Source organism: Microtus oregoni, unplaced genomic scaffold (assembly GCF_018167655.1).
Source record: "Microtus oregoni isolate MIOR12 unplaced genomic scaffold, Mior012 000050F_ref0000143, whole genome shotgun sequence".
In the NCBI taxonomy this organism is placed as follows: domain Eukaryota; kingdom Metazoa; phylum Chordata; class Mammalia; order Rodentia; family Cricetidae; genus Microtus; species Microtus oregoni.
In genome coordinates this window covers 16,102,895-16,130,701 of record NW_024543256.1, presented here as the reverse complement: position 1 = coordinate 16,130,701, position 27,807 = coordinate 16,102,895, and the positions used below count along the sequence as shown (strand labels likewise).

Here is a 27,807-nt window from a genome sequence, read left to right as displayed (position 1 = left end):
ATGAGTTTTACGGAAGTGGCTGGCCCCAAATAGCTTCAGCCGTCTTTATTTATATGTCAAAAGCAAGCATGCTTTTCCATACTAGCAAACAAGTTTTCCCATCCTTCAGTCTTAACCTCCAGCAAAACCAAATATGTTTTCCCCCATTTTTTACATCAAAACAGCTTTAAACCAAAAACAACACTTATCATTTTCTAGCTTGGCCAAATATTATGTCAGGCCTCTCTTGCGTCTTTTTTTTTCAAAACTAAAAGGTGATAAAGTTAGGGCTAGGCACACATTTTCAAGAGTAGCAAACCCGTTCAAAAACAGTTACAGAAATAGGGGCAATCTGCCAGCATTGAATTAGAACAGCTCCTGGGGTCTGCAGTGACAGCCGACATCCCCAGACAAGAAACTCGAGAAACGTCAGCTCCCAGAGAGTTTTAGGGGAAGATATTCGAGAAAAACTGGGGTTTCCAGGAATGATCACATCTGTCTCATGCGTGATTGACAAAATGTCACTAAAACTGCCAAGAAAATCATCAGTCATTATAAGAAGAGCATGCAGACCGCACAGTCCCAACAGTATTCTGCACTGTCCCCAAAGTCCACTGGTTCTTGCCAAGTGAGTCTGTCCCTGTGGGCTTTTGCCTCATCTGGAGCCCCCTTGGAAAAGCACGCGTAGTCTGCAACTAGGCCGCATGGCTCCCAACACCTATGTTAAAAACCCTTGTATATTCATGAGGAAGAGAATTCTGAGTAAGGTTTGCTTTATAATTTTAGCAAAATTATCCCTAAATCAAATCTGCTTATGATATTCTGCATAGGTTTTCTATATTACATGAGCTCTATGTTTATTTGGCTAGAATGAGACTGGGAGGAGGGTGCTATATTGTGGAGGGAGCCAGGGAGGGTTGAAGATTAGTTCTGTTGTATAGGGAATTCTGGCTAGGTTAGAACATGTAATTTGATTCCTTTTCTCTGGTGGGCAGCCATTACATCCTTCATTTTCCTATTTGGTGCTAGGTGTCGCCGCTTTAGTTGTTGGGAAAGTGGGACCAGCAGCCGAGACCTTTAGAAAAGGACAAGAGGCTGCTGCCCCTTTGAGTGAGCCCCACTCGCTTAGCTCACCTGAACTCCTAATGTTACTACTTCACTTCCGGCAGTCATCTTAGTAGTTCCGTATTTTTGCCTCTGGTGTCTGGCTTTTCCTGAGCTAAGGTGCTCAGAGATGTGAGCTGTCACCTGGGTTTCTTTGGCGAGGATTCATGTCCCATGTCACAGTACTCATAACTCTTGTCTCTCACTGCAGAATCAAATCGCGGGAGATATACCTGTTCTTCTTAAAAGGGAAAGAAGACATCTGTAAGTATGTGTCCTTCAGGACTTAAAATGTATAATTGTATCCATGTTTTGAGGCTATTAAGGGAGCAATCTTACCAATATCTATAATGTTAAAAAGGCAATATTTGGGAAAGTAAAACGGGAAAACATGTTTACTTTATGTAACGTCTAGAATTTCAACCACATGTAATTCAGTTGTAAAAGGAGAGGACTAGTTAAATCCTTTCTTTGAGTCATGCATGCCCCAATATGGAGGTCCAGAGTTCCAGTTCTGAGTACCAAGGTGTCCAGGCTATCTTTTGGCAGGCCGAAGAGCTTCCTTGTCTGTAAACGGGGCTGAATAGCAAGCACACAGCCACTGATGCACCGTAGCACTGAACGCTCATCTCAGAGATGGAAGCTTATTATTGTACCTTAGTGGCTATTTCTCAAGCTGACGTTACTGAGCGGATGCGCACAAACTTAACTAGCAGCATTGCCCTTCACTGAGGTGCTTATTTCCGGACTGTGATGTGGAGAGCCAAACAAATGCAACAGAGCCCTTGAAGTCATCATGTCTGAGACTTAGAACTGGAAAATCACCCAGATCAGTGGTTCCCAAATGGGATTTGTAGGCCAGTGCCAGCTAGTGGAGAGGTTTTTACTAGGCCATTCTGGAGCATGGCTAAAAGGAGCAGTAGGCTTACATTCTCTTTTTAAGGCTAGCTATTTTCAATGTAAAGGCTATGCTGGTCTCAATTGGGAGAGGTAAGCATGCACTTTATTGTATAAAACGACAGGGACTGTAAATGCTAGGGGCATTTTTAACACCCATACCTCACAACAAAATAGCTCTCTGTGGTTATGCTTATCCTTAAAAACCAAGCCTGTCTTTGATGTGTTGAAATGTGAATCTAACTTTCTAATTTTACAGATGAGAAGTGACAGGCTCATTTGTTTCAAACCTGACAGCTCAGCGACTCTGACGCTGCCTCTCTCGTATTTCTGGCCTTCTACGCATTGATTTCAGTGTACTAAGTTACGACTTTGAAACAGAAGATAAGAGTAGCTCTTCTGTGCTAATGACTACTTTCCAAGCATGAGAAATTCAAAAGACTTAATGCTCTTACATGCCTAAATTGATGACCTCTCGTTGGTTCACATTAGGAGAATCTTAAACGTGACCACGGATGAGGCCAGAATTAGCTATCTGGGAATTCAGGTCCCTCAGGCTCTGCGCTACTGCATAATTGAAAAACTAGGAGGCTGATCAGTCTGCTCAGCTTTCCCTTTGGAAAATAGGTTGCTGCCATTGGGAGCAGTGTATCAAACCTTTGGCACTACCTTGTTCTTGCATGTACACCGACATGCACAGGTACACACTTACAGCAGCTGGCCTTGGCTAACCCAAGTGGAGTCCATCTTGGCTCCGGCAGAAAACACGCTCTAGCAATTGGCAGCTATGTTCAGGAGCTTTCAGATCGTGCCCTGTGGCACTTTGGAGGCTCTCCATCAATTGTCATAACTTTGCTCCAGCTATCTCAGAATAGATTTCAAAACAAAACTAATTTCCTTATTGCCTTTGCTTACCTTGCCTCGGTGAAACATGGGCCAGATAAGCAATATGAATGTAAGAAGAAAGAGCAGAGTGAAATATATTCCTGACCTTAGCATGGAGATGCTAACATTAAGAATACTTCTCCGTGATTTTTTTTAATATTTGACTTTGTATGATTTTGTTGTTCAATGAAGAATTTATTATTTTTTTAAATTCAGAAGCCCCTCTTGGTGAATTGTTAAGGTAAAAGTGGCATTGGGGAATTTCTCCTATGTGCCCCTTTCCCCTTTACTCTCACTGATTGGCCATGACATTCTAACAGGTTTATTAGTATTGGAGTTTTTGTGCTTTTTAAAAGATCTCTTTCTTTATTATGAATACCATGTCCTGCCTGCCTGTATGCCTGCAGGCCAGAAGGGGGCGCCAGATCTCAGTACAAATTATTGTGAGTCACCTTGTGGTTGTGGGAACTGAACTCAGGACCTCTGGAAGAGCAGTCAGTGCTCTTAATCACTGAGCCATCTCTAGCCCCCCCCTTCTTTTTTAGACAGGGTTTCTCTGTGTAGTCCTGGAACTCACTCTGTAGTCCAGATTAGCTTTGAACTCACAGAGATCTGCCTACCTCTGCTTCTCACTGTGATCAAAGGCATGTACCACCACTGCCCAATAAATTCTGTTTTTTTTCTTTAGTCTTATTCATAATATCTATGTAACACTAAAGATTGAAGTGTTCTTTAAAAAAAACAAGAACAGTGTGATAGAAATATACGTCAGGATGGTTAGGCAGCTAGACTGAAGAGACTTACTTGGCCTCTTTATAAGAAATGGTTTAAGACTTCGTTGCATAATTTTTAGCAGTATAAAGTACTAGGAAACACCATTGGCTAAGAACCAGCCTATTAAACTGCCTCCACCCTCCACCTCTATCAAGTAGGGCGTGTGGTGTGTGTGTGTGTGTGTGTTTTAAATACTTAGTTGCAAAATTCTGCCTGTAACACAAAGGCATTCCTGTGGAAAATGTTACTGGTTACAGGGATTCTTTTAACCTAATTCAATTGTTGACAACTATCCTTCAGTTGTGAAACTTCCTTATAATAGGTAAGGTAACAGGAGATAGATGCATAGCTTACAGACGGACTGTGCAGTTCTTATTTAATAAAAACATAGTCACTGTAATGACTTTAAAGGTCGGTTCTGTAGCTGTGCTATTTTTGTTAACATATGTTAAAATTAAAACTAATGTGTTCCAACCGAGGAAGCACTTTGGACAAAAAGAAAGTCTACCCAGCAGGTCATTATTTGGGCAACAAGGCTTCGTGCACAGGAGCCTGTAGAAGTTACTCCTGTGCTGCCTTTCTAGGACCTTGACATCGTCTTTGTGCTGCCTGCTTCGCTTTTAGAGCCTCAAACCTTTCATAGTTCTTTCCAAATACTTAACTCCCTGGAAGCTTTTCTCTTTTCACAGTGTTTAATGAACTTGGATTGTAATATCATGCTGTGCCAGTAGGTGGTGCCACCTGCTAATAGATTTTTTCCAAGTTCCTTAAAACTTTGGATTAAATTATATACAATTACTAACTGTAAGAATACATATTTAAAAATCAATTGTGTCTCTTATCACTTAGAATGAGTACTAGACATCTGGTTTTATGCAGTATAGATGTGAAGTGTGTAGGCAGTAACATTGGCTCCTAAATTACCATATTTCAACATACAGAGATAGGATCCCAATTATACTAAACTGTGACCTAGATAAGCCATCTGATGCATGCTGGGGATCCTCTTAAGGCATTATGGGAGGGAGGGAGCTCTTTCTAGAGCATGAACGAGTGTCTTCACCATGGCTGCTGGGGTGCTTGCTTTTCTGGGAAAAGCTGGGAAGAGACTGGCAGGATGGCGACTTCAGGAGTTAAAGCTTCTCCAGGTGATGAAATAGACAGGTTTGGCTAATCTTAAGAGAGACACACTCAATGATCAGTTGTACTCATGAGATGCTTTAAAGCAAAACGATAACTAGTTAAATGTACATGTTGGTGGAGGGGAATGTGTGTGAGCATGTGTGTGCTTGTGAATGCGCACAGATAAACATGTGCAAGCGCACACACATACACACACGCTTGTACATTCTCCAAGTTTTTAATTTTGCCGAGTTTAAGTTTGATTATACGAATTATTTGACATTGATTAAAATGACCGTTGCTATAGTCTTATAATTTGTATTTGAGTCTGACCAGGGGAGCCTGATCTATATATTCCATGGAAAGATTTGGTGTTAGCTAATCACAGCTCATTTATTGTCTTAAAATGTTAGCATTTTGTATGTTTTAAAGTTAAGCTGTAATGTATCTCCTTAAAGGTTGATCTTGTTTACCAAGTGTAGGCATCCATTTTGTATGTGACCATTCTCATGTTTCAAATTCAGAATAGCTATAAGAGGATGTGAAATAATTTTTTACAAAGCATGCCACCCTTTTATAAAATCCTTGATGATGCAACATCTATTTAGAAATATGATCTTTTAAAGTATAGCAAGTATTCTTATCTGTTTAATCTGTTGAAATTTTATAATTTTATGATTCAATGTTTGGTAGCTAGGACTGTGGGCAAATTATCTTTAGTTGATGTTTAATTTATTCATAAATAGTATGTGACTTGAAAATTTGACTAAAATAATATTTGTATAGTTGATTGTTGATTTTCAAATTGATTTACTAAGCATTTTCATATAATCTTGGTGCAGTGTTTCTCAACCTTCCTAGTGTTGCGACCCTTTAATACAGCCCCTCATGTTGTGGTGACCTCCAAACAGAATTCTTTTCGTTGCTGCTTCATAACTGTAATATTGCTACTGTTGATGAATTGTAATGTAAATATCTGGTTTGCCACTGCTTGGGGTCGCAACTCCCAGGTTGAGAACCACTGTCTTAGCGTGAACAATATACGGTGCTGGTTTGTTATGGTGGTGGCAGATGCATTGATCTTTGCTTCGTTTTGTTCATTTCTAAAATTTTAGTAAAAAGGATCTTGGCATTAATCATCTTAAACTGGTATTGCATCACACGCTTCTGGTGGAGAAATTTCTTTTAAATTCAGACTTTACACAGTATGTAATGTTTACTTTGGGCCCTAGAGCTGGATGTATCGCTAATGCTTTTTGTGTTTAACCTGTCTCAGGGTGTTTGAAGTAACTGGAATGAAATACTTACCAAATCTGACTTCAGAACAAAAGTAAACCAGTTGTATCTGATTCTTCACTACACCTTTTAGGATTTTCTAGCCATCTGAAGGGCTTTGGCCTTGCCCAGTGCTTTTGGAGGAAGGGCAAATCAGTGCTCTCAAATCATTGCCATTATTTCTTCTTGTATGAGGCCTGCCACTCTCACCTACTTCGAGTTCCAGTCTGAGCAGATGGTAGAGATATGGACTTGTGAATAACTTGAGTCTACTCTCCTCAGCTGTGCTAACTTTGGCTAACTGTACCATCCCTGAGTTTCCTCTAGCTGTAAAGATACCACCTTAAATTTCCCTGACTAATCCAATGACCATGTCTGTCTAAGACTTTCCCACAGTAAGTATGTATGAAAATGCTCCCCACCTGGACTAGCAGAGGTCTGAAGCCACAATTAACTCTTCCCATGGGTGGATCCTATTCTGAAACAGAAGTCCATCACCTGGCTTCAAGGACACACAACTCAGTTTGGACCCTATTAACACGAGGGTGCAGTGTGGTCTTCATACAGGAAATGGCAGCATACCTTCCTGCTCTTATAACAGCAGTCTTTGCGCTCTGTGCTGGAGAGTCTTTCTAGTTTTATGTTTTCATTAAACAATCAATAACTTTTCCAAGTTCATTTTAGTTACCAAAGATTTTAAGAGCATTGTGTTTTCCAGAACTTTGACACAATATTGTCTTAACGTATAGCTGAAGTTAAGTATACTCAGGTTATTTTGTTTGTAATTTCAGTTTCTAATCCACACCACTTCCGTGTATGTTTTTATTCAATACATTTTTTGAACAGCTCTTGTGGTTGGCGAGGTTTCAGCAGCAAACTGCCTCTTTATGAAGTCTCTATTCTAATGGAGACGTAGACAGTAAGCATGAAAACTAGGACCCAGTGGTTTATTAGTGGGAGGTGGTGAGGAAAAACATCAAGTGAGAAAGGGACTGTTTAAATGGGGTGACTAGGGAAGGTCTAACTGGGAAGGTGGTATTACTTGATTAAATATAGAAAGTAGGCAAAAAAAAAAAAAACAACGTACGTGGGTATCTTAGGAAAATAATTCAGGCAGAAAGAATAATACAGGCAAGCCCTGAGTCACAACATAGTATAGCCCAAACAGTAATGAACACCTGGGACTGGAGCAGTGTGCCAGGGGAGGGCGCAGTAGGGAGCGAACTCAGAAACACACAGGGAATACACTAAAAGCGGCAAGGCTGGCTAAGACGCAGCTGTAGAGAGAGCAGTGACTCTGCTTTGAGCCTGCTGAAATTCTGGCACTTAAATGACTTTTACCATTGAGGACACTGTTGATTATTCAAATTGGAAGTTTCAGGGGACTTCCGGGCTTATTTGGGAATCATTACCATATGTGATATTTCACTCTGTGAGAGGAAATGAGATCGGCACAGGTATGAGCCTAGCTAGAGAAGCAATTAGGATTGACCACTGTACTATCGAGGGATCGGGGAAGCAAGGGAGAAGTAAGGAAGGCTTGGCAATGCCAGCAAATAGGAAGAAAGTGAAATCTGCTGTCTTGGGGAGTGAATGGAAGAGATTTTAGGCAAGAAAGGAAACTGCTGTGTTAAAGGGTGGCCGTGAAGGAAGAAGACTATGGGGCTTTAACTGTCCTCTGGGTCAAATGGCGACACTGGTCAGAGAGAGCACCTTAGATGTGTTGTGGGGGACAAAGACCCGAGTATAGTGGGTACCAGAGAAAACAGACGTGGAAACGGGGTGATGGAGTACACAGCTCTTTTTTAGAATTTCCTTCTTTCATTCATCCTTCCTTTCTTCCTCCCTCTCTCCCTCCCTTCCTTCCTTTCTCTCTCTCTCTCTCTCTCTCCTCTCTTTTTTTTTTTCCTTTTTGGTTTTTCGAGACAGGGTTTCGCTGTGTAGCCCAGGTTGTCCTAGAACTTGCTGTGTAGACCAGGCTGGCCTCAAATTCACTGAGATCCTCCTGCCTCTGCCTCCCAAGTGCTGGGATTAAAGGCGTACACCACCACTGCTGGCTTTTTTTTCTTCTTTTAAAGATTTTTAAAGAGAAGAAATGGGGCATAGCTGAGAGTTAGGTATTTAAAAAAAAGGATTGTTTTCAAGATGAAATAAATGCTAGGCTGTTAGAAGAATGCCAATGGGAATGATTAGTAGAGCAGCAGATCGACTTGTAGACAGGCGTGATGTCCCGATAAAGGGATGGGAACACTGGCATTTCTTCCAGTCTAGAAGAGAGCTGAGCTTATGCCATAGATACATGGAAGTGAGTTCATTGCTAATGATTCAGGACAGCAACTGAGAATAATAATGTAGAGGAGTAAATGGAGATCTGAAGACAAGGCAGCAAATTGAGAAGCCTAACACAGGGGTTTCTGTGTATCTTCAAGTGAAGCATTCAGCACAATAGTGTGTTCCTGCGAATTAAGCCGCCTGGGCCCAGGTGCAGGTTAGCATGTGATTTAGCTGAGTCAGTTAAGCAACCCGAGTGAGTCCTGAGAGTAGGGCAGAGGCCAGTTCTGATTACTCGGGGATTTACGTAAGGAAGACAAAGCGTTCCCCTCAAGAAAACTACGACATTGATAATTCAGATGAAGCGGCTGCCGCAGATCTTTTCAAGCTTTTACCTGTTCAAAGCCACACTTGATAGTAGACACTGAGGCCAGACATGACTTCTCGCTCAGTCCAGCGTGCTCATTGTCTGAGATGCCAGATTTGTAGATAACAGTTCATTTCCCCTAGAACAAGAGCAGTTATTCTTTTTTGTGCTAAACACTGAAGATTATTGTAGAAGGTATTTCCCTTCTACCAAGACGTAAAGCGAGCATGTATAAAACATTATATAATATAATATATATATATATATTATAGTTATTGCTATTATAAATGATTTAAAAAATACAATGTATTTATAGTCAATTATATAAGTGTCTGAGTTCATTTTCTATTTCTTTGTATTTGGTACCCTAAGTTTGCTAATTCCTTATTTGAGAATGGGGTGGTACTGTCTCTTACGGACATTGTATAAATTTGAAGACATGCTTCTTGTCTTCAATTATTGTCCCTGAAAATGTATATACTCAAATATTTTTTTCAAGCTGCTTCTCTTTTGTACTTTTTTATACAGCTATTAAGAACTTATTTTTTAAAAATTATGCATGTGGGTAGCCTGTCTCGGACTGACTGTCTTTTACAACTTTATCAAGGAGTAACAAAGTACCTTTGTTACAAGAAAGAAATGTTGGAGCCAGTCTGGTGGCACATACCTGTAGTCTCTGCACTTGGGAGACGGAGGCAGATGGATTTCTGTGAGTTTAAAGCTAGCCTGATCTATGTAGTGAGTTCTGGGCTAGCCAGGAATACACAGTGAGACCCTGTCTCAAAAAAAGATGTTGGTCTGTGCTTTAAAGTTAGCCGCCCAGATGTGTGGAGGTGATGATGTAATAAAGTAGCAGTGGGGAGGGTAGGCATTTTTAGTGATGTAGGAAAGTAGATGAAGGGAAGATTATTTTAGACTTAGGCAGGTAAAAAATCTCCTATGGAAGAGTGATCTTGGGTGTTTAAAGGCTGGGCTCTGCAGATGCTTGAAAGCTTACTTGAGGTGAGTGACTAGACAAACTCGCCAGGGAGACCAAAAAAGCAATTTCTAGGTTTAGTGTAAATCAGAATGGAAACTTGGAAAATCCCAGATAAATCACCTAGGCCCAAAATAGTAAGGTAAAGGTTGTCTTCTATTTGGGTTCTTGAAGTGTTTTGAGGAATTCCATGAATATATATATATATATATATATATATATATATATATATATATATATCTTCATGAATCTGTGATGAGTAGCGTTCACTGGGTTTTCAAAGGATTAATTTCTTTATTTCTTTTAGAAAAGTAAGGCCCATTGATTTAGTCTGATCACAAAAGATTGCTCAAGTTTACATAATCAGGGAGTGGCAAAGGCACATACTGAAACCCAGTGATCAAGTTTCTTGTTCATTTCACCATACTGAGGTTCAGCTTGCATCTAGCCATCACCAATCCCTTGTGGACTCTTGGCCATTTTGTGTTCCACTGAACTCTCCTTCCATCAGTTGTTGTGCTGCGCAATGTAGTCTAGTTGAGGATCACATCGGTGCCTTAGGAGTGAGGTTCCGGGGACTTCTAAGATCATAGGACGTTCTAAACCTCTCCTTCACCTAGAATAATTCCAGGGCGGTACATGGGCAGTCCACATGAGTTGCTATTTAAAGATATTGTTTAGCTGTTCTCCCTGCTCCCACACCCCATCCCAATTTGAACAATACTAGATCTATCTTATATGCTGACTGCATATATGAGTATGTTAACTTACAGGGCTAGGACTTAACACTGTTTCAGACCTATGCTTCTCCCAGGCAGTTGGTACAGTTTTGAGCACAGTATAGTCACTAAGACAGAACTCTATAATTGTATTCTTCCCATTTGGGGAAGATGGTGATCAGCATTATCTCTCAGAAATTTACCTTAATAAAGAAGAAAGGATAGTATCTCTTGGGTCTTCTTCACAACCTCATGCACAGATGAGAGCATGAACGTAGTATTGCTTGCCTGATTTAGAGAAGAATATAGAGTACTCTTATGACTCAACACAGAAAAAAATGAAATTCAGAAGTTCTTGCACTTAAAAAAATGTTTATGTCAATAATGACAAAACTTGAAAATGCCGGCATTTCATGCCAGTTGCTTCATATTTCCATATCAAATCAGTTATATAAACTAATAAAGGTCTGAATATTTAAATTAATTGTGCTACCAACTTGCTAATATTCTTTTGTTTTTTTTTTCTATTCTCTGCCTGGTTCGTTGTCTTTACCTACAGGTGTACTTTATTGTCGGCTTCCAAAGATTACTAACTTTTATCTGTATCACTAAAATTGAACTACCTTGGCTATACTGCTACTCTTGCTACTGCTTCCATTATTGCCTTCTCCAGAAACCTAAGGCTTTCAGAAGCCAAAGAATAACAACAAATAGGCGCCATATTAGAAGCCTTTCCACTATGAAACTTAAGCTAAATGTGCTCACCATTATATTGCTGCCTGTCCACTTGTTAATAACAATATACAGTGCCCTTATATTTATTCCATGGTATTTTCTTACCAATGCCAAGAAGAAAAACGCTATGGCAAAGAGAATAAAAGCTAAGCCCACTTCAGACAAACCTGGAAGTCCATATCGCTCTGTCACGCACTTCGACTCACTAGCTGTCATAGACATCCCTGGAGCAGATACTCTGGATAAATTATTTGACCATGCCATAGCCAAGTTTGGAAAGAAGGACAGCCTTGGGACCAGGGAAATCCTTAGTGAAGAAAACGAAATGCAGCCCAATGGAAAGGTTTTTAAGAAGGTAAAGCATTTGTGTCTTCTTTATTTGTTTTAATGACGGGTACAGGCCTTTTAGGATTCTTGTCATAAACCAAGTGCACTTTAAGAATGCTGGCCCTGTAGCACAGGCCTTGGTAATGAACTCTCAGAGGCCTTATAGTTTCTGAGTATTAACACAATGGGATTTTTCAGAGTTCCATGTTTTGAATAGTATTGCGATTGCTTGCTTGAATAAATACTCTGATAGCGGAAAATGCCTTACTTTTAACAGTTAATTCTCGGGAATTATAAATGGATAAACTATCTGGAAGTGAACCGCAGAGTGAATAACTTTGGAAGTGGACTCACTGCACTGGGTCTGAAGCCCAAGAACACCATTGCCATTTTCTGTGAGACCAGGGCCGAGTGGATGATTGCAGCACAGACCTGCTTCAAGTACAACTTTCCCCGTGAGTGCCTTGTGCCTTTGACGGGGGCGGGAGGAGCGTTGCTTACATGGGATGTCTGTTCTGAGATGCTTCTGTGTTCAAAGTGGGCTGATAATATAACTCATTGGTAAAGCATTTTTATAGCATACTTGAGATCCTGGATTTGTTCCTCAGCACTGAAAAAAGAACAATTACACAACACACACACACACACACACACACACACACACACACACTTGAAACAAAGAAGTGGTCCTTAGCTAATTTTCTGTGTGATTGTGTCCAGAAAAACATGACTAGGGGCTAAGAAGATGGTTTGGTAGATAAAACACTTGCTGTGCAAGTGTGAGGATCCGAGTTCAAATCCCTAAAACCAACATAAAGCTGACTGTGGTAGCATAAGTCTGCACTCTTAGCTTTCCTAAGGTAAGTTGAGAAGCGGAGACATGAGAACCCTTGGAAGCTCATGGGCCCACTAGCCTGTATGCACAGCAGAACAATAGCAATAAGAGACCCTGTCTTAGAGTGGGAAGTGAAGACCAACACCCAACATTGTCCTTGGATTTCCACACACAAACATACCACGGGCAAATATGTGACCTTACACACACATGCACACACGCATACACACTTAGTACATATACAGAATAGATAAATTAAAAATAAACTAATTGCTCCTCTTAAGGATATCAACTTCTAAGAGTTAGTTTGGGAACTGAGACCTAACTATGTATAATTCAGAATTTCATTTTTAAAGTAGAAATGAATGATAACTAGAGACTGTACAGCAAAAAGTGATTGTTTGCAAATATGTAGTTCGTTTTTGCACTTTGAACCCTCTTCTTTGACTTCCTTCATTTTACATACAAAGTCGTTCGCCAGCTAGAACTGGCATCAGAGAGAGAAATGGAGTAAAACTGGGTCATGTTTCATGTAAATGGAACATTCTCCCACAGCAGTTTCTGGTTGCTAGGCATTTGTTTTTGCTATTGTACAAGCAATACATTTGTTTCAAGATTTTTAGTTTTAACTTTTGTGTCTATGAGTATATGCCTACATTTTATGTAATTGCACTGTGTGCGTGCTTGATGCCCGAAGGCCTGGAAGTGGAATTGCTTATGGGCGTAAGCTGTGGATGTTGTGAACTGAACCTTTGTTTGCTGCAAGAGCAGCAAGTCTCTTAGCCACTGAGCCTCTACAACCTCACGGACTAAGTTTTAAAAATTGAGTTCATAGACATGCCTGTTGTACCCTAAGTATTTGGATCTTTCAGGAAATAGAGTCCTGAAGGTTAAGTGTAGGAATCAACTTCCATTTTAAACAAAGGTAGATGCTACAAAAATGTTCTCATATGTCCTGATCACTCACCTTCAACAAACAGTAGTGAAAGGTGCCTGCTACTGACTGTACAGGCTATTTCTAGTTACTAGCTGAAAGCCGAATCTCCCTGTCTGTTCTAAGTTCAGCGGATGTTACTCAGTTTTAACTGATTTTGCTGTTAGTTTCTTCTATAGTCTGGTGAGTCCTCTGGAACAGATCTACCAGCCTTGCCCAAAGTATGGAGATCACCAATGGGATTAGAAATTGAACCCACTGGGAAAGCTTTTTGGAAGGAGTAAGGGCATTGTTTGTGGGTGACCTTCTGACTTGAGATCTTGAAAATTTTCTAAAATTGGCTTATCCATTCTTTTGGGCAATGAGCAGTGAAAGGGAAGTCATTGCTGGGCTGACCTCTGACCCGACTTCTCCCAGGGCCTGTTGGCTTTAAATATCTCAATTTGATTCCTGGGAATTTGTATGACTAAGTTTGAGGTACCTGGAGACTATGAGATCAAATCACATCATAAAGTACTTTTGTGTCTGTGGTGTTGCTGTCCCTAAGGCCTGGCTTAAATAACATATCAGCCTCAAAGGTGTTAAGTGTACAATTTTCATGTTTACTTTTTATTATGTAGTCATGACTTTATATGCCACACTTGGCAAAGAGGCTGTAGTTCATGGACTAAATGAATCTGAGGCTTCCTATCTGATTACTAGTGTTGAACTTCTGGAAAGCAAACTGAAGGTGAGTATGAAATTTAATTATTTTAAATTTTAACCAATATATCAAAACATGCTATGTGTATAATATATGTGGTACCATGTGACATTTCAATATATGATCACATTCTGTAATACTCAGAACATCTTAAAACATGTTCCCATACACATTTTTCATTTTTTATGATGAACACATTGAATATACTTTTGAGCTTTTTGAACTATATGGTACATTATCAGTATAGCCATTTTGCTATGCAGTAACAGCATATCTTCTTGCTCCATATTCAATTTTAATTTAGTATCTATTAATCAGCTTCTCTATCCTGCCACTCCCCCTGTACTAGCCAGTCTCTACTAACTATTATTCCACCCTCAACTTCTTTGATAAGGTTTTCTTACATTCCACATGGATGAGATTATATGCTGCTTACTTTCTGTGTCTGACTTATTTCACTTACACTAATGATCTGTAGCTGCAACCAAGTGGTTGTAAATGGAAGGCTCTCATTTTGTTTATGTCTGAATAGCTTTCCAGGGTCTATGTGTAACATGTTTTCTTTATCCATGCATCATTTGATAGACTATACGCACTCCTTGACTATTGTGAATAGTAAGGTATTGAACATGAGAGTATACATGTCATTGACATAGTGGCAGGATTTCTGATAGTAAGATTGTTGTAGTCATACAGTAATTTTATTTTGAAGTTTTGGAGGACCTTCTGTACTGTTTTTTTTTTTATAATGGCTATGTTAGTGTAGATTTTCATCAACAGGGTAGTACAAGTATTCCCCTTTCTCTACAGACTTACTGGGAGGGCCTTTTGCCTTTTCCGTGATAGTCAGTCTCTTGGGAGAAAGGTGAAATTTCCTGTGGCTTGCATTTCTCCGATGATTAGCGATGCTGAAGATTTTTTCTTCTATGTGCTGTTTATTTGTATGCCTGTTAGTGAGCCGTTGATGTAGCTGTTTTCCATTACTTGATCTTTGGCTTGTTGCTGCTGAGTTTCTGGATATATACTATGTATCACATGCAGGGTTTGCCATATTTTGTCTCTTATCATTCTGATTATTATTTTCTTTACTGTTTAGAAACTTTTCAGTTTCACATAATGCCATTTGTATGCTTGTTTGTTTTTTCTATGCTTCTGCGGTTTATCCAAACACTAAACAAAAACAGCAACAATGAAAGAGACCTTTGAACTTCCGTGTCCTGAAAGCTGTTTTCCAGTCTGAACCACCTCCCCGGGCCCTGTTGAGCCTCCTGTAGAAGCAGTTATCTTCACCTTCATCTTTTGTATTGAAGTCCATTTTAGTTATCTCACTTCTTTGTTATTTCTTTTCTTTGGCTATATTTTTGGGTTTGATTCATTGATTTCCCATGTTTTTGAGACTTGACAATGGTTTGTTGCACTTTCTCCTTTTTTTAATGTAGAATTTGATTTACTATAAACTTCAATTTTGATACTATTTTTTGTAGCCTGTATATTTTAATATTTTATATCATCATTTTCATTTATTTCAAGAAAATTTTAAATTTCGTTTTGATTTTTTCCATTGTTTAAGTTATTTAATGTTTGTATTTGTGTAGTTTATAAGACTTATTCATTATTGTACTATGGTCAGAATAGATACTTGACATACTTTTCATTTTAAAAGTTCATTGGAACTTGTTTTGTGTCCTGTCCAATTATTTGTCATGGATTATGTTCCCTGCATTGGTAAGTGGGGACATGGTGTAGGGAGTATGGGAGATATGGGGAGGAGAACTGCAAAAACACATTTTGTTCAAAGTATCATGCTATGAAACACATTATATAGTGATTTAAAAGTGAAAAATTATTTTAAGAAGAAAATGTTTATTGAGCAGCTGTTGGAAGTTTTGTAGGTGCCTATTAGGTTTATTTGTTCTAGATTTTGTTGTTATTGACTTTCTGTATGGATAATTTGTCCATTGCTCAAAGTGGGTTTTAGGCTGTCGCTATATTGAAATCAGTCATCCTCTTTCTGAATACTTGTTCTATGCATTTGGTGCATATATATTTAGAATTGTTTTCCACTTGCACAATTGATCGCTTAATTTTTTTTCTTTATTCATTTGGGGGGAGGCACATACCACCATGTACATGCCTAAGTTAGAGAACAATTTGAGGGAGTTGCTTCTTTCTACTCTGTAGGATCTGGAGATCTAACGCAGGGCATCAGACTTGGAGGCAAGCACCTTTACCCATCAAGTCATATTTGCCAACCTTGATTCCTTTATCGTCATTTAATGAATGGCCTTCCTTGTTTCTTTTTACTGATTTTGATTTAAAGTCTATTTTACCTAATATATAGTATATGCATGTCCTTTGAACTGTGAGTTTCTTGTATGCACCATATATTTAGGTAATCTTTTATTTATTTATTTATTTTTTAAGACAGGGTTTCAAGATAACTTTGGCTATCTTGGAACTAGCTCTGTAAACCAGACTGACTCACAGAAATCCACCTGTTTCTGCCTCCTGAGTGCTCAGATTAAAGGCATGCGCCACCACTGGCCAGCTAGGTAATCTTAATTCATTCAGTTATTCGGTCTTTTGACTTTAATCCATATGCATTCCAGTTAGCTATCAGAAGGTAGGGCTTTGCTACAACCAGTTTGTGGGTCATTTTCTAGTTTTGTTAAGGTCTTATCTCCCTCCCTTAAAATCCTGTGTGTGGTTAAGTGGTTTACTGTAATGATATATTTTGGACCCTTACTTTTTATTTTTGTTTGCCTATCATTGGTTTTTGCTTTGTGGTTACCATGGAGCTTACAAAAGTACATTTTGTGACAAGCTACATTAAGATGTTAAGAGATAGGCATATGATCAGAATGATAAGAAACAAAAAGAGAAAATATGCTATTAAGAAAAATATACATGTACTCCTTTTCTGCTGCATTTAAAACTTTGTCTTGTCTAGTTTTGCATTTTTTTATGTTGCCTGTCCCTTAGTACCTTAATGCTATTATTTTTGAATATTTTGGTCTTACCACTTTTCATCCTAAAGAGATCGGTGGCTTATTTAATATGATTACAATATTAGAGCATTCTGAATTTGTCTATAATTACCACAGTGAAATTTACTTAGTGAACATTTTCTAGTCCTATCAGTTAATATTAATTCTGATAGCATGCCAAATTGAATAGCTTGGCTTTTATTTCCATTCAACAGGCGGCCTTATTAGAAATCAATTGTGTTAAACATATCATTTATGTGGATAATAAGACTATCAATAAAGCAGAGTACCCTGAAGGGTTTGAGATTCACAGCATGCAATCAGTAGAAGAGTTGGGATCCAAGCCAGAAAACTGTAAGCGAATCAGTTAATTTCCTCATATATTTGTGTTTGTTATTTTAGCAGATTAATAAAAGAAGTGCCGTTAGTAAAAATGCTTGAAGTAATCAAGATTGTGTATGACTGGAATTTTCTTTTCTTTTCTCCTGAAGAAGGCAATCTTGACTGAATTTCTTGAAGACAGCAAGCAGAGTTTAGGTTAGAGATGAGGCAGGTTTATTTTCTTCAAAAACAATGGTTGGAATATGCATTTGTATCATGGAAAAGAAGCCTAGGGGACAAATATTTTAATCTTTTTACTGCTCTGGACAGTAAGCATGCCTGTTACTCACTTTAGAAGAGTACATCCTTTGAAAAGACAGTCCAGAGCAAGCCAGTGCCTCTTCTGACTTGATGCACAGAAATGTAAGAGATCCGTGGAGATTGATACTGTGAGGTTGGTGCGTATTTGACTGGGAAGTTGTGATCAGCAGGGTCTGTTACTGCCAGTTCTGATGATTCACCCGAGCATGACACAAAAGCCCAGAAGATATCTTATCTGTCCTCACAGTTTTGAGTCAACATGAATCGCTGGCATCCATATGTATCCAGGATAGATAGGATTCATATATTTTGGGGATACTAGTTTACCTGAGAGTCATTATCATAATGTTCCATCATACTTGCAGTTAGTATATATAGAGATATTAGATATGTTGTAGTCTGTGATACCATACCTGAGTAGGTAAAGTATTATTATGAGGACAAATTTTGCATGCTTACTCAGAAATAGACAGATGAGAAATGTCATATTGTGTGCCTGGTCTGAGAAGCACATACTGTGCCAGCAAGTACCAAGTTGCTGGTGTTCCGTCGATCCTCAGATGGGTCTTTGTCCCGGAGCCCACCAATGGCCATGAACATCCTGAAGGAGCAGTCAATATAACCTGTTTAAGTATATAACTTTGACTTTGGTCCTTTCAGTGGTATACCTTGTCATCACCCCAGACAGAGTTTCTTTGTGTAACAAGTCTGGGTTGTCCTGGATCTTGCTCTGTAGACGAGGCTGGCCTCGAACTCAGAGATCTGCCTACCTGTCCCTCCTGAGTGCTGGGATTAAAGGCGCACACCACCATGCTGGGCCCTGAACCATTATTTAGAGCTAAGGAATCTATACAGGATGCTATCCTCTCAAAGCCTTCCCAGTTCTGTACATAACTCTGTGAAAAGGCTAGATCAGATGGGGCTTAGGTTGAAAATCCTGAAAATAGACCAGATTGAATTTGAAATCTTTCAGTCAATCAGAATTTGATAACCGTTTTTACTGTTTATTAATCCAGGCTAATTTTTGAAATCTGTGTCATTATGTAAAATGAAAATACCTTGTCAAGTAATTTACCTTTTAAAGTGAAGAAAATGTACTTTTTTGTTTGTGTAGCAAGCATTCCTCCAAATAGACCAACTCCTTCAGACATGGCCATTGTCATGTACACCAGTGGTTCTACTGGCCGACCCAAGGGAGTGATGATGCATCATAGCAATCTGATAGCTGGAATGACAGGCCAGTGTGAAAGAATACCTGGACTAGGGTAAGAGGACCACTCACCTTCTTTAGAAATATATACTGAATTCATTTAAGTTATGAATTTAAAATGTCTTTTCAACGTGCTTAATCTTGTTTCTCTTACTTTATTGTAGCCCAAAGGACACATACATTGGTTACTTACCTTTGGCTCATGTGCTGGAATTGACAGCGGAGATATCCTGCTTTACCTATGGCTGTAGGATTGGCTATTCTTCTCCACTTACATTATCTGACCAGGTGACAAACTCTGTCTTTGTTCATGCTTTATTTAGTACCAAGGTCCCTGTGGCATTAAACATAGCTTTCCACGAATAATGTGGTACTAGCGTTGATTCAGGCCAATATTTTAAAATTACTTTGAAGTAATTACTTTCATCTTTGTATATTAGATTTTACTCTGGAGAACTTATAATGGAAAATAGATTCACTGAACCATTGGTGTACTGTTTAGGACTTTTAACTGGCTCCTGGGAAGAGGTGTACATTTTAGGGTCTAGTTTTCTTCTGAATGTATTCTGGACCAGTGCCGCTAGCCCAATCTTTAAATAGAAATTGATTAAAATTACATGTACAGTTTTTGCTTTCTTGTTTTATTTAGCCCCACATTTCAGGTTCCTCATACCTATGCGACCAATTGCTATCGTGTTTGACAGCACAGATATCAAATATTTGGCCATTGCAGAACATTCTGTTGGCTAGCATTGTAGCATCTCCAATGCCTGCCCTCAGCTTTACATTGACCCAGGTTCTGCCTTCTCTCCTGTTCATAGCAGAAAGCCCAGCAATAGACAGCACTCACTCATAGTTTAGGCACATTTGAAATCACACACAGAAAACCGCTTTAAGAGAAAAATAATTGCATTCTACCAGTAGAACCTATGTGATACTTCTTGTGGATTTCATTGCTTCTCGAGAGCTAGTTTTCTTTCTTTTATTAGACTGGTTCATATATCATTTAAAGGAGATTATTATTTTTATCTACTTTTTTTCAGTGAATGACTTTATTAATCTTCTACCTGTGATTAATCTGAAATTTGAAAGCCCAAGTGTTATTTATGCATGAAAGAAATTGTGCACATTGATGTGTATATATATGCTTGCTGCCACTTGGCCACTGGCATGGTCCTTACTGTGCTACTAACCAGAATATTATCAAATTATTATTTCTTTTTTTTTTATTTTCGAGACAGGGTTTCTCTGTAGTTTTTGGTGCCTGTCCTGGAACTAGCTCTTGTAGACCAGGCTGGCCTCGAACTCACAGAGATCCACCTTCCTCTGCCTCCTGAGTGCTGGGATTAAAGGCATGCACCACCACCTCCCTGCCTTGAAACCCTGTCTTGAAAAACCAAAAAAAAAAGTCTTCAGTTCTGTTTTAGTTATAAATCTCCTTTAATGGGGCTTTGAAAAAATTCTTAATTCACTAACATGTCTAATTCTATTTTTATCCTGGATCAGTTTCTCTTCTAGGGAAGGCTGTGATGTGCTAGAAACCAAGCCAACAGAGTAAAATAGAAAAATCATGTACTCTTTGCATTTGCACTAGATGCCATAATAAAAGATTAAATCCTATGTGTAAATTCTGTCCTTGTTATTAATACTTGAATTAGACCCACACACACGCATTTTTGCTAACATCTGTTTCCCTAATTGTATTTTCTTTTTCATTAATGTAGTCCAGCAAAATCAAGAAGGGAAGCAAGGGTGATTGTACTGTACTGAAACCCACTCTTATGGCTGCTGTTCCGGTGAGTACAGAAGGGTCAGACAAGTAGAAAAGAGTCACTCGCACAAGGTCTTGCTTACACTTCTAATTTTTTTTAAAAGGTAATCCCTTTAGGTATTTGTGTACACTAGCAGAGTAATTTTACTTTGAACTGTTGGCATAGATGATCCTTAAAACCGTAGAAATGACAAGGTTGGAATGTATACTGTGAGTGTTTGCTGATACTTGGAAATTCAAGATGAATTAGAGCAGAGGCATGGTCCTAATATCTTAAAGCAGAAATGTGCTGTCTAGATCATTTTGTTTAATTTTGTAACTAAAAGCTAAGCAGTCCTGCGGCATCGCCGAGTACCGAGGCAGTATTTCCAAGGTTCTGGGACAGGTTGGTGATACAGCTGCATTTAAGGGGCAAGCAGCTCACATGATACAGTATCTGACCTGTCATCTTCCTGTAGTTCTTCCTAAAGAAATCTACTGATTTCCCAAAGCTCCCAAAAGAGTAATGTTCTATTTCAGATATGTAAAAATTCTTTTAAGAGTACTGGCTGCTCTTCCAGAGGTCCTAAATTCAATTTCCAGCAACCATATGGTGGCTGACTATCATTTGTAATGAGATCTGGTGCCCTTTTCTGGCCTGCAGACATACATACAAGCAGAACACTGTATACATAATAAATGAACAAATAAATAAAATATTTTTAGGAAATGGCTAAGACCCCTGCCATATTGTAAGAGAGTCACAAGGTCATAGTAATAAAGAGAAAAGTATCACGATTTGATTCAACACAAGTATTTTTCTGCTATATGAAAATACAGAAATTTATTTGAAATAATTTTTTAATTATGAGAGCTGAATGAATTCTTTATTAAGATTTTTGCACACAATTTTACTAAATTTCTTTGAGAATAATACAGTATATTTTGATCATACTTTGCTCCACTTCCTCAATTTCTTCCAGATCTACTTCTGTATTATCTCCCTACCCACCCAACCTCGAGTTTTATGATTCATTTTATTGTTGATGATGTTGTTTTGCTTTAAACTATTGAGTCTAGTAGTTGTGCCCAGTTACTCTTGGCAATGGGACCTGTGTAGTTGAGTTACCCAGGGTTACACCACTGAAGAAATCTGACTCTCCCTTTTCCAGCAGCAAATGCTTCTTAAACTGCCAGTAGGATTTTCTGCCTTGCCTCCATGATGGGATTTTGTTTGGTTTGATCTTGCATAGATCTTTGACATGTTGCAATCACTGTGGGTTGTTAGAGGAAACTGCCCAGACGTGTCTGGATTTCTTGAAGTTACTGCCACTTCTGTCTTCTATGGTCTCTCTACCTTCTCTTTTGTGAAGATCGCTGAGCTTGCTCACACCCCGCGCCACCCCCACCCCCACCCCAAGCATCCACAGTCTGTTTTCTTCAAGCTGATCAGTTGAGGATCTGTTAATCACTTTAGGGGTTTGTTTTGTTTTTTAAAGATTTTAGATCAACTTAATATCTTGAACCAAAGTAAATCTTACACTTGCATTGAGTCTTTTTAAAATTAAATTTTTGTTTTTATTTTAGATTGTATTTGTTTATAGGGTGTGGAATGCTAATATCTATTATCTTTAGTTTCTTAGATGTAGTGAACAAGTCAGTAAAATTTGTTCTGTAGTGAAGGAAATAGGTATGTCCATTATTCTAGATAGACCTCTGCCTAAGAGGTATCAATGTATCATCAAACCAAGACTATCTTTAGTGATGTTGTTGTAGAAGGAGCTGAGCAGGCCTGCTTTTCGTCCCGCCTGGCTCCCACATGGTTAGCTTTACACCCGAAATAATCACAGAAACTGTATTCTTTTAAACACTACTTGGCCCATTAGCGCTAGCCTCTTCTTGGCCAATTCTTATATCCTGATTAACCCATTTCTAATAATCTGTGTAGCACCACAAGGTGGTGTCTTACCTGGAAAGATTCAGCATGTCTGACCCAGCGGCTAGCGCCATCGCATCTGACCTCACTTCCCTTCTTCCCAGCATTCTGTTCTGTCTACTCCACCCACCTATGTTCTGACCTACCAGGCCAAGCAATTTCTTTATTAATTAACCAATGAAAGCAACAGACAGATGACCTTCCCACATCATGTTGTAATTTTTTTCAGATTGTTGAATGTTTTGTTTATCTTGCAGGAAATCATGGATAGAATTTATAAGAATGTTATGAGCAAGGTTCAAGAGATGAATTATATTCAGAAAACTCTATTCAAAATAGGATATGATTACAAATTAGAACAAATCAAAAAAGGATACGATGCACCTCTTTGTAATCTGTAAGTACATTTCAAAGACCCTGTAGTTTGAACCTGTATCGTGTTCTGTTTAGTATGGTGTAGTTTTGAATTCAATTTTTGATAGTTTCCAGTCTGGCTTCAAACTTCTTGACCTAAGTGGAACCAGCCTGAGCTTTCAAAAAACCTGGCACCATGAGCATGTATCAACGTGCTTATAAAGTTTTGTGTTTTGAAATCTAAAAGTTGACCGAGTAAATGGCAAATTCACTTGGCAAATTCATTTAGTTTGATTACCATCATAATTAAAACCTCAATTTAGTCTATATTCTCAGTCCTACTGTTTATACAAGAATGAATAGACTGTGGACTCTGAATTTGATACTTTGACTAATTTTAATAATGAAAAGTAATTATAAATGGGTCTATTAAAGAAAACTGAGCTGGATAGTGGCGGTGAACACCTTTAATTCCAGCACTCGGGAGGCAGAGGCAGGTGGATCTGTGTAAGTTTGAGGCCAGCCTAGTCTACAAGAGCTAGTTCCAGGACAGGCACCAAAGTTACAGAGAAACCCTGTCTCGAAAAAAAAAAAAAACTGGAATATAGTTTTGAATAAAAACATTGAAGTTTAAAAGTTTGTGTGTATAATATATCCTCATATGTACTCATGAAAGCTGTTTTCTGAATTGTTCTACATATTATTTTCTCTTTTATTGTGTTCATAAAATTATAGTGAGTTAATGAACATAGCATTTAAAGTGCAGCAGTGGAGTTTTTCATGAGAAGGCTCAGAAGATGGTTGACTGAATGTTTCATAGAAAGCTTAAACCTTTTCCCTTGACATCATTTTCTTTTGTTAGCATGTGTCAGAGTATGATCCCAATACTGCACATGTGGATTTGAGCGATGGGATGCTTTTCTGGCTAATGGAGAAGGTGTTATTTGCTGTTGTTGCCTCCCATTACCATATTATTTGGAAATGTCTGTGTTTAGCCCGTTTGGAGAACTTTATCACAGTTTTTCAGTTAGCTGGGTACCAAGAATAATGTGTGGTAGTGAGACTATCACTTCTTTCCGTTCTTTTCAAGGTTACTCTTCAAAAAGGTGAAGGCCCTGCTGGGAGGGAATGTCAGGATGATGCTGTCTGGTGGGGCCCCTCTGTCTCCACAGACACACCGGTTCATGAATGTCTGCTTCTGCTGCCCCATTGGCCAGGGATATGGACTGACAGAGTCATGCGGTGCTGGCACAGTTACTGAAGGTAAGCATTGTTCATGTCCCAGCATCACTGAGACAGCTGAGCTTACTGTAGAATTCCTTTTTTCCTTTTCAAGACAAACACAATTCCTTTTAAGTAATGCAGGGTTTGTTATAAGCATTAGTTTCATAAATTGCTTAAAGTATCATGTATCTACCCTTGATTTTTAAGCCTCATAATTCTGTCATGTTGGTTTAATTTTCCTTCTGTAAATACTTTTTAAAAATATAATTTTGATTCTATCAAAATGTCATATATTAATGCAACAGATTTTTGTCATATCTATACAATACTACATCCCTTCAACTTCCCCTATGGCTCTCCACTCTTTCTCCCCTGCTTTTATTATCGAGAGCCACAAGTCCACTGATTTGTAGGCAACCTAATAAATAGCCAATAGCTCCTTTGCCAAGGGTGGAGGCTCGGGGACCTTTTGGAATTTTGACTGGCTTAGTCCTCTGCAGGTCTTGTATAGAAAGCATAGCTGCTGTGAGTTGATATTTACAACAGCCATGTCATGTTCAGAAATGATCATTACACACACATACACACAGCCACTGGCTCTTCCCTGCTTTCTTCTCCCTCTGAGATGTCCCCTGCACATCAGATGGAAGAAGATGGTTAGTGTTTGGTGGTTCTCAACTTTCCTAATGCTGCAACCCCTTAACACAGTTCCTCATGTTGTGGTGACTCCCAACCATTTTCTTTGCTACCTCATAACTATAATTTTACTTCTGTTATGAATCATAAAATTATTTTTGGAGGTAGAGGTTTGTTGAAAGTGTCGTGACCCAGAGGTTAAGAATCACTGTTAGAGATGATTCCTTCATGACGGAGCTCTCAGAGCTCCTTACACTAGGCCCTTAAAGCCATTATGGTTCTCTGAATTAACCACTACCCACTGCAAGAAGAGGTTCCCTAGCCAAATTTGAGAGTAGCACCGATCTGTGGGTATGCACTCAAAATAGAAAGTTTAATGATAATTGCCTTGCACAGTTGTGGTCTTGGAATGAAGTGTCCTTCCTACACCCCACTTTTTAACTTTGTCTTCTGTTACCCTCGATTTCCAAAGGCAGGGTGTCTCAGCCTTGAACCTATTCACATTTTTGGACCACATAATTCTTTGTTTTTGCATTCTCTTGTCCACTGAAGGGTGTCAACAGTCACATTGCTAGTAGTAACCTGCCCACCATGTTGTCAAAATGAAACCTATCTCCAAATATTGCCACCTGTCTCCTTAGCACACAAAAAATCATGCCAGGTTGAGAAACATTTTTTTCTGGTTTGAACCTATGTGGGTTTGTAATGCCTCGCAGTCTGAATTAATATCTGCATTAGCCCAGTTGATACCAGCTTGTAACGGGAAAAATTTTCTTCAGTAGAGTATTATATTCAAGGACAGGCCTCGTGCTCAGGAGTCTAGACAAAATGGACTTTTGTGTGCGTATGTGCACTTTTTTTGTGTGTGTGGGGGGCATTTCTGCAGCCTAGGAACCTTTTTTGAGTCAGATTACTATCACTTCCTACTGGTTATGTCCAAAATTAATACTCCTTTTCCAAACTGTCAAATTATTGCTAAATTATTTGCCTGTGTCAGTATTATTACGTCTTTAAAATCATTCTCAGAATTAATCAACTTTGAAGTCCTCAAACTGTTTACTGTCTTTAGCTTTCATCAGATCTTCCCATTTGTTCACTAGGTTGATCTTTCCCACCCTTATTACTTCAGTTGGCTCTGAAATGACAGCCCTTACTCCATCCTCTGCTTTGATTTGGCACATCTACCCCACGCACCGCATGGCAGATCAATTGAATCTAAACATACCTTTACCTAATTTTTAATGTGTATTCCATCTAGCACTCATGCATCTATCTAGCCTGTCTTCTCTCTCTAGGCAAGTCAATCGTCTCTCTCTTGACATAGACTTTGGTTCATAACCTCACTATATTTCTTTTCTTTTGGAATGCCCTTTTTGTTGGCTAGTCATAGCTAGTCATTATTGTCCAACTTTTATATGGTCTTTTCTGGCTATATCATTTCCCACTGGTCTTTCTGGTACCCAGAGTCTTACAGTGCTTGTTACAGAAGTCTCCAGATGAAAGCACAGCCAGTGAGCAAAGCAATGCAAGTACTCCCAATGCAGATTAGAGAGTGTGGTCCTAAAAGAGGGAACATACTGGTAGATTTTAATGTGTGTGTGACTATATCTGAGGTAGATGTATCCATGGGGGTGTGGTGAGCATAAGCATTATGGAATGGATTTTTTTTTAATTTTTGGGGTTGTAATTTAATTAAACATTACATTTTTCTTCTCTTTAGCCCCTCCAAACCCTTTTTATCCCCCTCCACAATCTCCTTTGTTTCTTTTCTCCCTATGATTGCCTAGAAAATCCCACAAAATGGGAATGTGAGTTGTCAAAAGTCACAATGTAAATGACATTGTGAATCCAAAGTTTTTTGAGGATCCTTAGGTTTTGCACATTGTGGGAAAATGTCTTGGCTTTGATGCAATGGGAACAGCCTATGCTGTTAAATATCAGGGACATTTAATCGCAAAGGACATTCTCACTATCATGAGACAAAGCATCCGAGACACAGCTGCAGCTTTCCTGGTTCTCTTGTGTTTCTTGGTTTTCTCATATCTAACTCCTTTTTGAGACTACTCAGTGTCCGGTTATTGATTTTATGACTGTCTGTGGGATAAGATAACTGGTAATTTTCCAACCTGGAGCTATTTGGTAAAGGCTGGAGTCTGGACTTGTCATAGGCTCTGTTTAGTGCTGACATCCTTCTAGCTTCTCAGGTCATTTCTGTCATCACTTGTACATGCAGACAAGGACTTACGTGTTCTCCATACTGTTTCACATACATTTCTCCCTGGGTAGCTTGCTGATGGTCAGGTTTCTGAGGGCTGGGTCTCTTCATCTTTTGTATGTTAGCTCACAATGCTTAATATAGTACTGGATTCATAATAAGCCATCTGTGAAGATGTGATTATTGCTGAGAGTAGTCACAGATTGCCAAGGAAGGGCTAATTAATGCCATGATGATGATGATGTTTGAGAACAAATAAAAAGTTTCTTGACCATTCTGTTTGTGACAAGTATTAGTAAACACATTTAATCTCTCCAGTATGCACTTATATGAAGTCGGTGTTTTTATAGGTGAAGAAATGGAGACTAAGAAATTCATAGCGAGGGGACTGGAGAGATGGCTCAGAGGTTAAGAGCACTGGCTGCTCTTTCAGAGGTCCTGAGTTCAATTCCCAGCAACCACATGGTGACTCACACCCTTCTGTAATAAGATCTGGCGCCCTCCTTTGGCGTGCGGGCATACATCGAGGCAGAATGTTGTATATATGTATATTTATTTACTATGGTAAATAAATAAATCTTTTTTTATTTATTTATTATGTATACAATATTCTTTCTGCGTGTATGCCTGAAGGCCAGAAGAGGGCACCAGACCTCCTCGTTTCAGATGGTTGTGAGCCACCATGTGGTTGCTGGGAACTGAACTCAGGACCTTTGGAAGAGCAGGCAATGCTCTTAACCGCTGAGCCATCTCTCCAGCCCCAAATAAATAAATCTTTATAAAAAAGAAATTCATAGCGATAGATCAAGAATTCCCATCACATTCTTTCTTAGCAGAATCCTGAGTAGATAATGATGGACCTAGTTCTTCACTTGTAGCAGAACTTTTTTAAAATGTAATCATCAAAAGTATAGCCCAGAAAAGCAAGAATGCACTGCAGAAATGGAAAT

General features: G+C 38.9%; 1 protein-coding gene across 1 annotated transcript in view; it reads left to right on the top strand.

The window, feature by feature from the left end:
• The window catches only part of LOC121437131 (long-chain-fatty-acid--CoA ligase 4-like), a 69,952-nt gene that overhangs the window by 30,995 nt on the left and 11,150 nt on the right, over window positions 1–27,807 (top strand). Inside the window, exons 2-11 of the mRNA XM_041636970.1 lie at window positions 1,295–1,347; window positions 10,929–11,459; window positions 11,709–11,886; window positions 13,821–13,930; window positions 17,106–17,244; window positions 18,647–18,797; window positions 18,907–19,030; window positions 20,467–20,538; window positions 22,686–22,825; window positions 23,873–24,045. Of these exons, the coding sequence (XP_041492904.1) occupies window positions 11,109–11,459; window positions 11,709–11,886; window positions 13,821–13,930; window positions 17,106–17,244; window positions 18,647–18,797; window positions 18,907–19,030; window positions 20,467–20,538; window positions 22,686–22,825; window positions 23,873–24,045 (1,438 nt within the window). The 5' untranslated portion in view covers window positions 1,295–1,347; window positions 10,929–11,108. The remainder of the gene's footprint in view (window positions 1–1,294; window positions 1,348–10,928; window positions 11,460–11,708; window positions 11,887–13,820; window positions 13,931–17,105; window positions 17,245–18,646; window positions 18,798–18,906; window positions 19,031–20,466; window positions 20,539–22,685; window positions 22,826–23,872; window positions 24,046–27,807) is intronic.